A 16,215-nucleotide genomic window follows, 5' to 3' on the forward strand; every position below is an offset into this window, starting at 1 on the left:
GATGTCCTTTGAGTTCTGAAGTCCGTGAATGTGACTCCCCGAAGCTGGGCCCAGCCTTGTGCATCTCTGTGTGCTGGCACCCGGCCTGGAGGGCAGCTCACCATTACCTTGAGTCATGTGGCCTGAGTCAGCCTTCATTGCAGTCGCAGCACCAAGTTGTCTGTGGGCCTTCCGCTTCCGTTGTGCGTGCCCTGGTCCTCCTCCTGCGCCTTCTTCCCTGCCCTGATCCCTGCCCCGCCAGTGCAGGCCTGGGTCCCAGTTCACCCTGATGCAAGGTTGCGCTTGGTCACCCCCAGGCCCTTTATTTATAACTGTAGTTGATGTTCAGTCCTTTCTGGTGTGTTAACTGACTGTTGCAGTGTTTTTAGTGTATGGGCTTAAAATGTGGCCCTGTCCTTTAAAGAGCCTATGACGCTCTCGTGGTGGAATGGCAGGCTAGTTCTTCAGTTGGGAGGTGCACATGCTATTTGGGGCTGGGGCGTGGGATGATCCCCTGTCCTGTCACCTCCTGTTCCTCCATACTTCCAACAATAGCCTGAGGAATTCCCCCAGCTTGGCCTAGCCCCCACACTCAGCTTCTCTGTGGGGATGCTGTGTGGGCAGCCATCAGCCCACTTCCCTTTGCTTCCGAGAAAGAGAATGAAAAAAGATTTGCCCTGCTACCGCAAGAGGCTGCTTTTCCCAAGCCAGCCAGGAGAGTAAGGTGGGTGGAGTGGGGAGGGGGACAGGGTTATGGGGGAGCATTGGTGTGCCTTCTCAATCAGGTCCTGCCTGATCTCCAAACCAATGAACGAGCAGCTTTACAGCTCAGATACCTGGAAGGCCAGGTGGGAGTCTCTTTCCAGGAGGAGGCATTTCCTGCCAAGCCAACAAGAGGCCTGGGTTGGGATTCTTGCAGCCCAAGTAAAGGGGAAGGAAATTCAGGAGATGGGGGTTTGGGGAATTCTCCTAAACATAGGTGTGATTTCACCCATGAATCTCACTGACAGTGGCCTTGAGAAGTGAGCCCCTCGGGCAGGGGCTTCTGGAGCCTGGCAGATTCCAAGATCTGGCACTAGCCCTTTATACCCAGTGCTTTGTTCCAGAATTATGGCTGCTTTTCCTCTGCCACCAACTTGGCCACTTGCCTCCCATGCCCACAGTCCCCAGGCAAGGCTCACAAAACTACAGAGCCGTCGACGGCCAAACACGCCAGGTTCCCTTTCTCAGGTCCTTGCCTAGAGATGCTGCCAAAAAAAATCACACAAAAGAAGAACCAGGCCCCAAACATTTTGAATTCCGGGGAACTTTCAGTCTTCAGTTTAAATTCACACCACATTTTCAAATTATTTTTAAACGAAGCGCCTATTTAAACAAAGTGCATTTTAAACAAATACCTTTCCCTTTTGATATCCTGGAGATTCCCTAGAGAGCCAGCAGCTGGGAAATGTTTTATTCCGTTTCGATTGACTGTTGATGATAATAGGCCAGTCTCATCACAAGGCTCCCGGCCATGTGTGGACTTCCCTGGGCAGGGCTGGCTCTGCTGACGAGCCATTTTTCATGTGCTGAGCTCCAGTGTCAGGCTGCTCGGGCACAAATCTGGCCCTGCCTCTTACTAATCATACATGCCTGGGCAAGTTACTTGACCTCTCTGAGCCTCGGTTTCGTCATCTTTAAAATGTGGATTAACATTAGAACCTGCTCTGTGGGGTGGCTGTGGGCATTTATAAATTCTTATCAAGTGCAAGCACGGACCCTGCACATACTAAGTACTCAGTGTTATTATTAAGACTGGCCTGGTATCTAGACTCCAAAGGCTTCTCACCCAAGAAAGGCAGATAGGTTTCTGAAACAGCAACTTGCCTTGTGGTTCTTTTTGATGTGAATGTGGGAAATTAACTATTTCCAGGCAGGCAGAAGTCTGGTCTTCCTGCCATTGGTGAGACTTTCCCGTCGGTTTACCAGTCTGTAAACAGACCTGGTCAAAGAGATTTAGTGTGTCTACACCATTTATTCCTCCACAGCCTGCAGGCCTTGCTGCCCCAGGTCCACTGGATTAATAACACTCTGACTTTGGTAGTGTGAGAGTCTGGCACCCCCTCGTCACAGCAGGCCCCATTCAGATGGGTTACGTTGGTGCTGATGCTCAGGCCCTCCGTGTCAGCCAACGACTCCAAGTACTTCATAACAATGGCAGCACTTCCTTCCCTTCTGCTGGTTGATTCCACCAGCTTTGGCAGCTTCCGGGAGGGCAGCTCAGTGTGGTACCCTGGGGGGTGGGGAGGGCAAGTGTGCTGAGGTCAAACCAGAATCTCCCAGCTGCCTCCTGAGCTCAGCAAACAGGGACTTGAGGTCACTTCTCTGAGCCTCAAAGGGATGCTGGAGTCACATGAGTCAACACATGTAGAAGGACCTTAATAGTCGGTGGGCAGGGCCAGGCCAGGGCAGGGGAGGTGTGGAAAATTTAAGGAAGCACTCACACTTGCATAATCCTGAGTGTGATGAAGTTTGCCCCTAGGCACCTTACCTGCCTCGCCCTGAGTCCAGCCCAGCCAGCCAGGACTCTGGGCTTTAGATTGACAGCCTAGGTGCTGCTACAGTTGTTTCCCTACTTAACACCCTTCAACAGCACCCCAGCAGTACTGCCCCAGTAGCAGTAGTTGTAATGTGCTATCTATCATTACTAATATCAACAGTAACAGCTAACATCGATTGACTACCTGGCAGCGTTCTAAGCACTTCATAGGTACTAACTCATTTAGTCCTTATGAGAATTCCAGTATTACCTCCGTTTGCAGGTAAGGAAAGTAAGGCACAGAGAAGCTAAGGAATATGCCCAACAGGACACAGCTGGTAAGTGGTACCAAGCCAGGAATTGATCCCAGGTAGTCAGATTCTAGACTCTAAGCTCTTCACCACTACACCAAGCTGCTAAGATATGCTGGTCCCACTGGGTGAAGCCCAAACTCCATGGCAACAACCAAGCCCCTTCCTGACCTGGCCCCTTCCCCTGTCTCCAGCCTCCTCTACCCGCATTTCCTTGCCCTCTGGCCAAACCAGACTCCCTGGAGTGGCTATAAGGAAGCTGTCTTCTTCACACCTGTGACTTTGCAGCTGCCGTTCCCTCTACCTTTCCTTCCAACACCTGTTTCTCTATAGGCAAACTCCTTATTCATTTTTCTAGACCCATCTTAAGTTTCCTCTGTGAAATCTTCCTTGACCACCCCCAGACAGTTAATAGCTGACCTCAGCATCTTCAGAGTACCTTGACCTTCCTTGGTGCCCTCAAATTGCTGACTATCTGATGCGGTCTGGTGGAGTAGACAGACAGGCAAACGTACATTCAACTTCTGTGAATTCAGCAATTACCTCCCGCAGGGAGTAGGTGGGAGAAATCATGCAAATGGTGTGAGTGTCCCCACGAGGTGGATGCAGGGTGGAAGGGTGAATCGCCAGCCCTTCTGCTGGTATCCCTTCCTCCAGCTCTCATGATATGTGCATCCACAGTTTAACAAATAGGGTTTTGCAAACCTGGTCCCTAAAATCAAATCAGTGCTTTATCTGGTGCTCAGTCTGAGAAGCGGGGATCTGCTCCGTGGGGGAGCAGACACCAGCCACAGCCCCATGGACTCCTTGAGAGAGCGATGTGGGTCTGCAGTGTGACGTCTTCCTGAGAGAGGACAGGGTTATTTCCCTGGAAGTGATTATCTCCTCATGGGCTTACTTTGGAATCTGACTCCCACACAGACTGTGACTGATCGGCCACGCTGATTCACAGTCGTACTGCTTGGTTCCTGAGTCTGAGTCCTCGACATCCTGGGAATTCGTCCCATGGGTCTTCATATGTATTTCCTGGTGCCCAGGCTGTGTCCAGTCCCTGGCTGGGAGCTATTCTGCTCATCTTCGTTGGGCGGAGAGAGTGGATGAGGGCAGAGTGTCCCAGGAAACCACACCCAGCTTTGAGGCAGCAGGTTCTGACCCGTCTAAGAAACTGTAAATTACATTTGTCAGTCTTTTAACCTGTATTGGACACATCTGGGAACAGATAACTTCCTGGTGAATCCCCTTCCCTTGCATTTACTTCCCTTACAAAGACATAGGATGGCAGGGAAAAGGAATAACAGGGACGTTTGTATAATATCCTGTGATATGCGAATAACGAATGGTGATTAAAACAATTGGAAATTCCCGCCCGAGAAGCCGCTGGTGAAGCAGAAACTAACCGAGGCATCCTAATAAGGAGAGGTCGGAAGGCAGGAGAGCTGAAGATGAGAGCTGTGACTCATGTGCCCATGTGTGGTGCCTGCAAGCTCTCCAGCCCGACAGCCCACGCGCTGCTAATGTGAGGGTCGCCTTGGATTTCTTTCAGCCCGTGAGATCTCAAAATCACGCCAGAATCTGGAGCTTTGGGTTTCTGTGAACTTGGGTAATAGGTCTTCCAAAATACCAGACCAATGAAATACCAAGTTCCTAGGGAGACAAAAGAAAGAGATGTTGAAGAAGAAAACGCCCATCCATTTTCTTTAAATTACAGTATATTTATCAAGCACTCAGATGTGCCAGCCCGACTGGGGGATAGGGGTGGGGTGGCAGGAGGCTGAAATTTATTCTACAGTGTTGGAATTTTCAGTTTCAAGGGATGATTAATGGTGGTGAGTGGGGAAGAGGGGAAAAATGTGCAACCAAGATGTCGTTCTCAAACTCTAAGCATCTGTGATAAATAAGTTATAAGTGATTTTACTCGAACAGTGGGGGGTCTCTCTGCTACTTTTATTACAGTAGAATAAGTGACTCTAGTGGGGGCTTGATAAGGAGGGTGCAGATTTCAAGTGTATACATGGTTGAATCATTATTTTCTCATTCTGGCTCTCCCCCCTCAAGCTGGTATATTTATCATTGAGGTTGAGGAGGAACAGTTGAAAATGAAAGCCCAATGGATGATGTAGCCTTGGCTGTGACCCTAGGAAACAGCATGTAATATAAGTGGTCTCCTGCTGCAAAGGTGGATAAGCCCTTTAGTGTTCCCTGGGCTGTGAGCCAGGTGGGGATTCTCTGGTTTGAGGCACTGAAGGAGAGGTATGAACTGTGACCTGATCGTAGAACATACTGGGTTGGTCATCTCAAAGTCAGAGCAAAGAAACATGGTAAAATGTTAAAAGTCCACCCCAAGTGAGTCATTTAACCCTTACAAGGCTTCATCTGCTTTGTTTCCAAAAGGAGGTTGGATGATGATCTGGGTTATTTAGACCCCAAATAAAAAATATAAACAACAGAAGTAGCATTAACAATTCAGGAAAGAAGAATTGGCATATTCAATCATTAGAGTTGGGACGATTGGTTTTCCATTTGGAAAAAATAAACAAAAGGAATCCCTACCTCCCACCATAGGGGGAAAAACAAAAAGTGGTTCCAATACAGATTCCCAGGTCCCATGTTGGGCCTACTGTAACTTAGAACTTCATTTTTAAAGCCCTCCACAGACCACTTAGAAACCCCTAGTCTAGACTATTAACTCCCAGGGGGCAGGAACTCCAGGGCTTTTTTGTCATTAAATCTTTTGCACCCTGGATGATCCCTGGAACATAATATGAACCCGGAAAATGTTTGAATGAATAGAAGATTTCAGATTCTAAAAGAAAAAAGATGAATTTCTAAAAAAGATTGTACATTTTTCTTTGGCTGTCATTGATAATGGAATAGATTGTCATATATGCAGAATTATTTGGGATACTGACCTGGCTGAAAACAGGAGAGAAGAACTGAATGGAGAAATTTAGTAAGATCAGCATTTTCTTCTCAAAATCTAATTTACAGCTATTTGAAATTATTACACATACCTTGGGAGAAACTAGGCCCACCTCAAAATATTATTAAACCATATTTTAACTGTGGTCATGATTATTCCTTTTTTCGTTTATTAAGTGCCACTTTGTGTAGAAATACAATCTTTCTAGCACAAGTTTTTTTCCCCTCTTTTTTATGTATTAAGGTGTAACTTAAACATGATAAACTTCACCAATTTTAAGTGCACAGTTTTGTTGAATTGTGGCATTTGTGTACAACCTATAATCACCACCATGGTCCAGATACAGAATGGTTTTCTCATCCTACAAATTCTCCTCTGCCCCTTTGTATTCCATCCCCTACCCCCACCTCCAGCCTTAGGGAACCGCTGATCTGTTTAGTGTCTAACGCTCAATTAAAATAACAGTAATCCGGACTTCCCTGGTGGTGCAGTGGTTAGGACCCTGCGCTTCCACTGCAGGGGGCCCAGGTTCAATCCCTGGTCAGGGAACGAAGATCCTGCAAGCCGTGAGGCGCAGCCAAAAGTAGAATAAAATAACAGTAATCATAATTGTAGAGTTAGGAATTTTAAAATATTTTTGCCAAAGAGGAGAAATGACAAAGAAATTGGTAACCTAGCCAGCCAGACTGCAGCCCCGAGATGGATTACAGCTTCACTTGACAGTGAATTAGCCCCCCTGGAGACCCAGGGTTGGAGGCCACGGGAGAGCGTGCCAAGCTTTCAGAGACCTGGTAACCCAATAATTTTTTACAGATAACATGGTAAGACCTTTTTTATGATTACCGAAAGAGAACGCAAAGGTTGACATACTCAGCTCAGATATACATCTGACAACTGGGTTTCTGAACATGCATCTGAACTCATTTTTAATCTGGTATCTTTTTTTTTTTTTTTTTTTTAAATAGCTACTTTATTTATTTATTTATTTTTGGCTGTGTTGGGTCTTCGTTTCGTGCGAGGGCTTTCTCTAGTTGCGGCAAGTGGGGGCCACTCTTCATCGCGGTGCGGGGGCCGCTCTTCATTGCGGTGCGCGGGCCTTTCACTATCGCGGCCCCTCCAGTTGCGGGGCACAGGCTCCAGACACGCAGGCTCAGTAGTTGTGGCTCACGGGCCCAGTTGCTCCGCGGCATGTGGGATCTTCCCAGACCAGGGCTCGAACCCATGTCACCTGCATTAGCAGGCAGATTCTCAACCACTGCGCCACCAGGGAAGCCCTTAATTTGGTATCTTAAAAGAACCCCTGGGCCTTCCGACCTTTCTCAGAAGATTCTCAGTGACCATGCTGCTTGAAGATGAAGCATTCAAGTAAAGAAACTTCTGCCTCAGAGGATGTTTTCTTTCTCTGAGGCTATTAATTACAAAGCTCAGAGTCCCTGGTTCCCACCAAGATTTATTAGCCCAAACTGAAACACAGGAATGGTAGTAAGTCTATGAGAAACTAAATGCGGCAAAGACAAGAATGTGGAGATTTTGTATGGCGCTGTTGGGAGGGTCATCAGTTCTGCTTCCATGTGGGCACCAGGCACTGTTTGGGTCCTGAGACTACCACTGAAAAAGACAGGCAAATTACTGCTGCCTTCCTGTAGGCAGCAACTCGCATTCTGATAGTGGGAGGTGGGAACAAATAACACGGGTCCTCTCAGAGAAGAGAGCCAGGGATGAAGGGAAAGCAGGTGCAGGACGGCTGGGGTAGGGGTGGGGTGAGCATTTTGGGTAGCTGGTCGAGGAAGACTGCTCTGAGGAGGTGATCTTTGAGCTGAGACCCAAATAACAAAAAGGAACCAGCTATTGCTAGAGAAAGAGCATTTTAGAGATCAGGACCAGTACATGCAAAGGCCCTGAGGTTGGTATTTTCAAGAAAGAAGGCAAAGATGGCCCGAGCACAGTGACCAAGGTGGAGAGGGGTACAAGCTGAGGTTAGAGAGATAAGAAGTCTTGCTCCAAAAGAGCAAACCTGAGCCCTCTCGAAAACAAAGTCACGAAGCCAGCTGTGCCGGTGCCCCTGTGCTCTGAGAGATGTGTCACTGCTGGGCCATAGTTGGGAATGCTTACATTTGCAAAATCGCTTCTTATTTCCTCGGATACTGATGATAGATGAGCTGGCAGGGAAGGTAGAGCTTTTCTAGCCCAATCCCCTCATTTTACAAATGAGGGAACAGAGGCCCAAAGAGGGTAAAGTTCTTCCCTCATAACCCGGAGGAAATTTTTGCAGTTCATTATCACAGGTTGAGAGATCAATTTCAACCCTATATAAAGAGCTGCTGGCTGGCCAGTCTGGCGCAGAGCGAATGGTGGGGGAGAAGGGTACAAGAGGAAGTTGACAAAAATCCAAACGTTTGATCGCACACAGCAGCTAGGCTGTGGGAACACAGGCACGCCCATGCACTGAGTGGGAGGAGAAGTGAGTACAGCTCTCGAGCAGGCTAGCAGTTCTGGTAAAATGAAAGCACGAGGTTGGTCAAAAACTGGAAAGAACTCAAATGTCACTGAACAGGTGCCTGGATAAATAAATTGCAGTCTCTCCAGACAATGGAATACTACTCAGCAATAAAAAGGAAAAAAAATGCTGATCCATGCAGTTGACTCTCAAACACGCTGAGCAAAAGCAGCCAGGTACAAAAGGGAGTAAGTAAGCACACCGTTTTGCAGGAAGGTCTAAGTCAGGCAAAACTAATTTATAGTTTTCTGGGGCCAGGAAGGTCTAAGTCAGGCAAAACTAATTTGTAGTTTTCTGGGGCCAGGAGTGGAGGTCGACTGCAAAGGGCGCTGAGGGAACTTTTGGGGGTGATGAATATTTTTATATCTTGATTGTGGTGGTGTACATGTGCACACACATTTGTCAGAACTCTTGAGTAGGTCCTTTTATAATGTATGTAAATTGTATCAATAAACTTGATTCTAAAAATTTTTTAAAGGAAGGGAAAAAGTAAAGCTTTTGGTTAAATTGCTATTTACCGGCTAAACAATTACCAAGCACCTCCATGTACAAGGCGCCATAACAGGTGCTGACCAGCTGTTGGTGCAGAACACGGTGGGACAGAGACACCGACGCCAGCCCCTCTCTGTGAGCCCCACGATTCCCTCTGCCAGACAACCGGCCTCCCATCCTCTGCTCCCAGCCCGTCAGCCACCCAGAGACCACAATCAGAACCCAAGTCAGGGAAGGGACAGTGGCTACTAGGAGGAAAAGTAGCTCTTCCTTTTGGTCTGAGAGGACCTAAAAATCCATAAAGCAAAAGGAATGGGAAGGAGATTGGGCTTGTTTGTGAATCAGGGCCCCATCCTGACTGGTGTGCACCCACCCCTGTGTTTAGTAACCAACCTCCGTCTCTCTTGCTTCATAATGTTTGTTCAAATAATTTTGCTGAGCCCCAGTCTGAGGTATTAGCATTGTTTGGCTTTAACTTTCCACGCTCATTGGCACAATATGTTTGTATCTAATTTCTGCAAGTTCTCCCAGCCTCCACTACTGCATGTATGTGTGTACAGGGCATATGAAGTGGCCTGGGCAGGGGACAGCAGCTCTTTACAGATAAGCATGTCTCTCTACAGAAAGACCGTTTCTGTGTGTGGACTTTCACCTACAGTCATATTGTGTAGAGATGTGGCAGTTTCTCTCTATTTAATATTGCACAGATGGGTATCTGAAAACATGCTGCTCCAGACACCTAGAATGTGGTGTAGTGTTTTTAATTTTTAGAAAAATTAATCAGCCAAACAAGAGATGTGTGTCAGTGCCCAGCCCTCAGTGGCTGGGTTCTTGCCCACAGGTGAGGATAATACTTTAATTTTGCATCATCCCACTTCTCAGACCTGGGGGAAGGAACAAAGGGGTCAAGGAGGTCATCCTCCTGGACAACTGAGGGGACGGCAGCAGGTTGGCAGCCCTAAATCATCCTGTTCACTCCCTTTTTCTTCCTTCCTTCAGAAACTTATGAGATTGCTCTGCCACATGGAAGCAACATTACAGTCCTTATAAAGCCTGGGGTCCCAACTCTGCCAGCGAACGTATGTCGCATCATTTCTAAAAAATGGGTAACCTCATTGTCCATCAAAGCCGGAGAGACAGCATTCTTTTCCTTTAGCTGCCGGGATCCAGAGAATCACTTTGTTATCGAGATCCAGAAGAATATTGGTAAGTATGCACTCATGGACGGTTTGGCCTCCCTGCCTCTCTTTTACATGCTAAGCCAGCCTCTTCTGCTAGAGAGGTGAGATCTGTTCTGAAACTCCGCACTCTCTTTAGCTTTTATGTGGCCATTCACAGTTCTAAGTGCTTTACATGGTTTCAGTTTTTTAATCCTCAGAGCAGCCCTAGGAGAAATTCTCAAAGAAAGTAACGTGCCTAAGATGGCACAGCTGGTGTGTAGCAGCAAGGTGGGAACCCAAGTATTCTGGATCCAGAGTCTTTGCCTGTAACCACTATGCCACACTGTTTTGTAACAGAGCTACAGATTCTCAGGTGATGCTCTGTCTGATGTGCTAAAAACATCTGGCTGAGCAGGAGCAAAAGTCAAGGGAGTTGGAGGACAGAAGAATTGGAAGGTTGAGGAGATAAGAGTGGGGAAATGGGTCCACAAGGCACAATGGGAAAAAACAGCAGCTTTGCAGGCTGAGAGAGCTGGGTTTGACTTCAAGTGCCAGGGCTACTGATCATGTGGCCTGATTGCATGGCTTCATATGAGTTACTTAACTGCTCTGTGATTTAGTTTTCTAGTCTGTAATATAAGAATCATTGTACCAACGGATAGGGGTGTTTTGAGGAAGAAATAAAATTACGGATTGAGAGTGCACGACACACCAGAATTCAACAAACTACAGATAACTGGTATTATTAGTCATAATTTGGGATAGGAGATTGACATAAGAAACAATAATCAGGCAGAAAGAATTAAAGGTATACTTTCCCAATCATTTTAAGGTGGCATGCCAACTAAGAACTAACAGATATATCAATAACAGTGAGAACACTATTTTGATCTCATCAAAGCCATACTCAGAAAACTTCTTCACCTTTAACTGAAAATAAGTGAATTGGCAATAGATCATGGGAGAAGAAAAATGATAAAATAAACCTTAAGAAGGAATTCATAAAAATAAAAGGAGAAATTAAAGTACTTAAAACCAGTTTTAAAAACTGTGTTTGATAACTAAAACCAAGACCTGGTTCTGTGTAAAGACCAATTAAATAGACTAACTCTGACTAGTCTCCTGGAAAAAAGAAAGAGAAATTACAGATATACAGCATTGAATGTATAAATGTGGATTTAATGACATATACAAAGCAGATTGCTAAAATTGTAAGAGACTATGATAATAAATGTGAAAATCTGAATGACAGGATGATTTCCAGGGAAAATTTAATGAGCCAGATTGACTCAAAGAAAGGGAGGAAACCTGAATAAGTAAATAACCAAGGAGGAGATTGGAAAAAATGTCCAGTGTGAAGGAGAACAGGGTTTGGGTTAGTTAGAGATGGTTTCATAGAGGAGTCCTATAAAACTCCAAGTAGCAGATAATTTCTATGATATTTAAACCATTCTAGAGGAAGGTTGACAAACCTTTTCTGTAAAAGACCAGAGAGTAAATATCTTAGGCATTATGTGCCAGATGGTCTCTCTCACAACTCCTCAGCTCTGCCATTATAGCACAGAATCAACCGTGGACAATAGATAAACAAATGGGCAATGAATATCCCACGTTTATTTACAAGAACAGGTGTTTGGCTGGATTTGGCCATTTGCCAAACCCTAGTCTAGAGCACTGAAAGAGGTAAAGGTTCACAGTTCATTTTATAAGGCTCTTACCACCCTGATGTCAAAATCTTCCACCACATAAAAAAGAAAACCATAGACCAATCTCTTATGAATATACATACATGCCAAAAAAATCCTAAGTAAAATATAAATACATCAAATCCAAAAAATTGCATTAAAAGACTAAAACAACAAGAGCAGGAGAGCTTGTTGGAAGACAGAAGTTTAATGTACTGCTTTGTGTGATTAGGTGAAAGAGAAGAAACTGCATTTGATCATCTTAATAGATGGTCTTAAATGTTTTTAATAAAACGCTCTTAGTAAACCAGAAATAGAGGGATGTTTTCTTAATCCAATAAATTGTATCTATCAAAAACTGATAACAGGGACTTCCCTGGTGGCTCAGTGGTTAAGAATCCACCTGCCAATGCAGGGGACACGGGTTCGAGCCCTGGTCTGGGAAGATCCCATATGCCACAGAGCAACTAAGCCCGTGCACCACAACTACTGAGCCTGCGCTCTAGAGCCCGTGAGCCACAACTACTGAGCCCACGTGCCACAACTACTGAAGCACGTGCACGTAGAGCCCATGCTCTGCAACAAGAGAAGCCACTGCAATGAGAAGCCTGCATACCGTGACGAAGAGTAGCCCCCGCTCGCCAGAACTAGAGAAAGCCTGTGCACAACTACGAAGACCCAGTGCAGCCAAAAATAAATAAATAAAGTAAATTTGGAAAAAAAAAAAGACTCCATGTTTCCACAGCAGGGGGCATGGGTTCGATCCCCGGTAGGGAAAGTTCTGCATGCCTTGCGGTGCGGCCAGGAAAAAAAAAAAAACTGATAGCAAATATATTTAACAGCCAGACATAGAAGCGTTACCAATAAATCAAGGAACAACATAAGGATTCTCACTATGCATGCTTTTGGTCACCATTATTCAAAAGTTCTAGTTAAGTATTTAATCTTAATAAATACATAGAATGTATATGAAATAAAATATACAATTTTACTGAAAGACCAAAGAGAAGATGTAAATAAATGGAGAGATATACCATGTTACTTGATGAAAATCTCAGTATTTTTTTTTTTAATAAATTTATTTATTTATTTATTTATTTTTGGCTGCATTGGTCTTTGTTGCTGCACATGGGCTTTCTCTAGTTGTGGTGAGCGGGGGCTACTCTTCGTTGAGGTGCGCGAGCTTCTCATTGCTGTGGCTTCTCTTGCTGTGGAGCACGGGCTCTAGGTGCACGGGCTTCAGCAGTTGTGGCACGCAGGCTTCAGTAGTTGTGGCACGCAGGCTTCAGTAGTTGTGGCTCACAGGCTCTAGAGTACAGGCTCAGTAGTTGTGACGCACGGACTTAATCGCTCCGCGGCATGTGGGATCTTCCTGGACCGGGTCTCAAACCCGTGTCCCCTGCATTGGCAGGTGGATTCTTAATCACTGCGCCACCAGGGAAGTCCCTCAATATTTTTTAAGTGTCATTTCTCCCCCAAATTAATTTATGAGTTTAAGTCAATTACAATTAAAATCTCAATGAAGATTTACAGAGCTGAGAAGACTATTGATATACTTAAGAACTCAAAGGAGTAGTGTGTTGCTATTAAAAGAATGAAGTAGATCTATGTATTTGACATGGAAAGATGCCCCAGGTCACTTTGTTCCATTGAAAACAATGCAGCTTTTAGTAGGAGAATAGTTTGTATAGTTTAATCCCACTTTATTGAATACGCATAATCATATGGAGCCCAAAGTCTGGGGGGTTAAACACCAAAATGCTAGCCTTATATTATTTCTATAGTGAGTAGGGGAGGGGAACAGGTGACATTCATTGTCTTTTTTCTGTTCTTCTGTAGTGCCATTTTTTTACAAGCATGCATTACTTTTACAATCAATTAAGCCAAGAAAGTGACTGCCATCTTGAAAAAGGAGAAGGGTACTGGGACTTCCCTGGTGGTCCAGTGGTTAAGACTCGGCCCTCCCAATGCAGGGTGCCCGGGTTCGATCCCTGGTCAGGGAACTAGATCCCACATGCCACAACTAAGAGTTTGCATGCCACAACAAAGATCCCGCCTGCCACAACTAGGACCCGGTGCAACCAAATAAATAAATAAATATTATTTAAAAAAAAAAAAAAAGGAAAAGGGTACCACAATCTTACCTCACAAGACACATCTCACGAGACCAGTCTCACACACAGACCACACACAGTTTACCATATAGTAAAAACCCATGCTCACAATTTTTTAAAATGTTATGAAAATAAAAATTTTAGATTATAAATCTAGACACTGGAATCAAGTTCAGTGTTCTGCTTGCCTCTTGTTTTTAAAAACCTTTCCTGAATAAACATTCTGAAAGTTTCAAAGTTTAGCCCCTCTGCAGTCATCCCTTCTTTTTTTTAATTATTATTTTTTAAAATTTTATTTTATATTAGAGTATAACTGATTTACAATGTCATCCCTTCTTGAATGGCCCCATTAAAGCTAATGAAAGTAGAAGTCTGTGCTGGGGAAAATGAGGTGTGAATCACTTCAGAAATTACACTTCTCCGTCCTCTGGATAGGAATCATTTCAGTTATTTAACATTTTTGCACTGGACGGGGAGCAGAAAACTTGGAGGCATGCCCATCATTTTGACTACTCTTACTTGTGTATCCATTCTGAAAACAAAGCTCTTAGCAACAAATTAAAAAGTGCTCGCACAACCTGACACCGCCAGGGTCACATGGCTGGTGGCAGAGCCATGGCTGAGAGACGGGGCTTTTTGACTCCCGGTACTTGGTACGGAATTAAATCAGAGTCGCTTGGGTGGCCCAGGCATGTGTATTTTTTAAACATCCTCCAAGTGAGTCTAGTGTGGAACCAGGGCTGTGAACCACTGCCTTAGTAGGATTAAGTGATCCCACAAGAACACAGAACCCAGTAGGGCACATGGGAAGTGTAGTTGAAAAGTTATGAAAGAGATGGCTTGATAGAAACAATGAAGTTTCCACGAGCTCCAAAAACTAGGTACTATCCTTACCTACACACAAAATCTAATTTTAGTTGCATTTGTCACCTTATTATCTAACCTTGTTTTATTGGTTAAGCAACGCAGTGCATTGGCAAGAACGAAAGTCGACCAAACACAGCCTGGGCTTTTGTCCTAGGAGCGTGTGCACTGCGAGCGCCACATGACTCACCCAGACTCCAGGGCTGCTTTGCAAAAGTGAGAGGTTTGACGTGATGACCTCAGAGGTCCTAGACAGACAGCTCTGAAATTCTCCCATAATTCCATTTTGAGTTGGCACTGGTTTCAGATACTCCACTGGAGCAGCAATAAATTTAGACTTGCAGATTATTATTACAGTGGCCAAAGTCCATTGCACCTTTCAGATTCCCTGCTGGAGGCAACAGAAGCCTCACTATCAGGCTGCCTGCTTTCTCTTAGTGCTTCCCTGATAGCAACGTTTCTCCCTTTGTTTTAAAAAGGCTTAGGAAACAAAGTACGTCAAAGGATGTCATTAAGTGTTAGCCTTTGGGAAAAAAAAATTCAACTGCAGTGGTAATAAAACACCAGCATTAAAGCCAGGAGGCAAGAAGATGACCTTGCTTCCAGGTTCCAGCCATTAAGGGGCTGTACATTCAGAGCGTACTCAGTCTGTTGATGAATGTGTTGACGGGAAAACCAGTTTTAAAAGGTAGAGCTTGGCGCAGCACCCTTAAAATTGAGAAATCATGACTCTTTCGGTATAGAGGAGGTAGGATATGTATCCCAAAGCAAGGCTCCACTGCAAAGGGCCTCCCTCTGGCTTCCAGTAGGGCCTGGGCAGAGATCCACCAACTGGACTAACTTTATCTGGAAAACAGTGCGGGTCCCCCCTCCCCGACCCGCACTATCCCAAAAGTAGAGTGTTCCTATGACATTTTTCACACGCCAAAATGGCGTTAAGTCAAAGAAGCAGTTACCTTAGGACACATCTTGCTAACGGATGTGCAAAGTAATCTGAAATAAAGCACAAATGCTCACGGACAGAGTTCAGAGCTGTAGCAGCGTGATGCTGAGATGCTGTGTCGTTCCCGGGGAAGGAGCTTGGCGGTGCCACTCTCGGGGTACCCACTGCCTCTGTAATGGCTCCCTGCAAAACAAACCCTGAACGCTCTTTTCGCTTTCCACCTTTTTTTATAAAAGCAAAAATTCTCTTTGGATTTATTTTGGTTAGCGGAAACAAGTACCAATGAATGCAAGTCTTTCGTAAAAGCAAAGTGGAATAAAGTGAACGTTCAAAAAGCAGGGGAAACTTGTAGTTAGGAGGTGACTTGGGTCTGGTTCCCTAGAAGCAGAGCCTGACATGGGGATTCTTGTCTTTAAGTCATGAGTCAAGAGAGTGCCCTCGGAAGAAACCCGTGAAGAAGTGAGGAAAGCAGGGTAGAACGAGGACAGCGAAGCAAAGGTGTGGTTTTAGCTGCAGACTGATCTGGAGCTTGAGTGACAATTGCCAGGCTGTGTCACGTGAATCAGGGATGTCAGGCTTTTCACTCCTGGGTTGGCAGTGATTGGCTGTGGGTTGACACTCCCTGCTGGGATGGATGTCAGGGGCAGGGAAACCTCTCAGGCTTTTCTGCCCCAAGGCAGCTCCCTCCAGCCAAGGCACTTCCCCAGAGAGGGATGCATCCGTGAGCCATTG

The 16,215-nt window shown here is 45.3% G+C and overlaps 1 protein-coding gene across 3 annotated transcripts in view; it reads left to right on the forward strand.

The window, feature by feature from the left end:
- The window catches only part of CDCP1 (CUB domain containing protein 1), a 62,273-nt gene that overhangs the window by 15,124 nt on the left and 30,934 nt on the right, over positions 1-16,215 (forward strand). For all 3 annotated transcript variants that reach the window (XM_082347370.1, XM_082347369.1, XM_082347368.1), the window contains exon 2: positions 9,717-9,923. In XM_082347370.1, coding sequence (XP_082203496.1) covers positions 9,717-9,923 — 207 coding nt within the window. The remainder of the gene's footprint in view (positions 1-9,716; positions 9,924-16,215) is intronic.

The sequence above is a fragment of the Balaenoptera borealis genome (genome assembly GCF_965194805.1).
Source record: "Balaenoptera borealis genome assembly, chromosome: 12".
Taxonomy (NCBI): domain Eukaryota; kingdom Metazoa; phylum Chordata; class Mammalia; order Artiodactyla; family Balaenopteridae; genus Balaenoptera; species Balaenoptera borealis.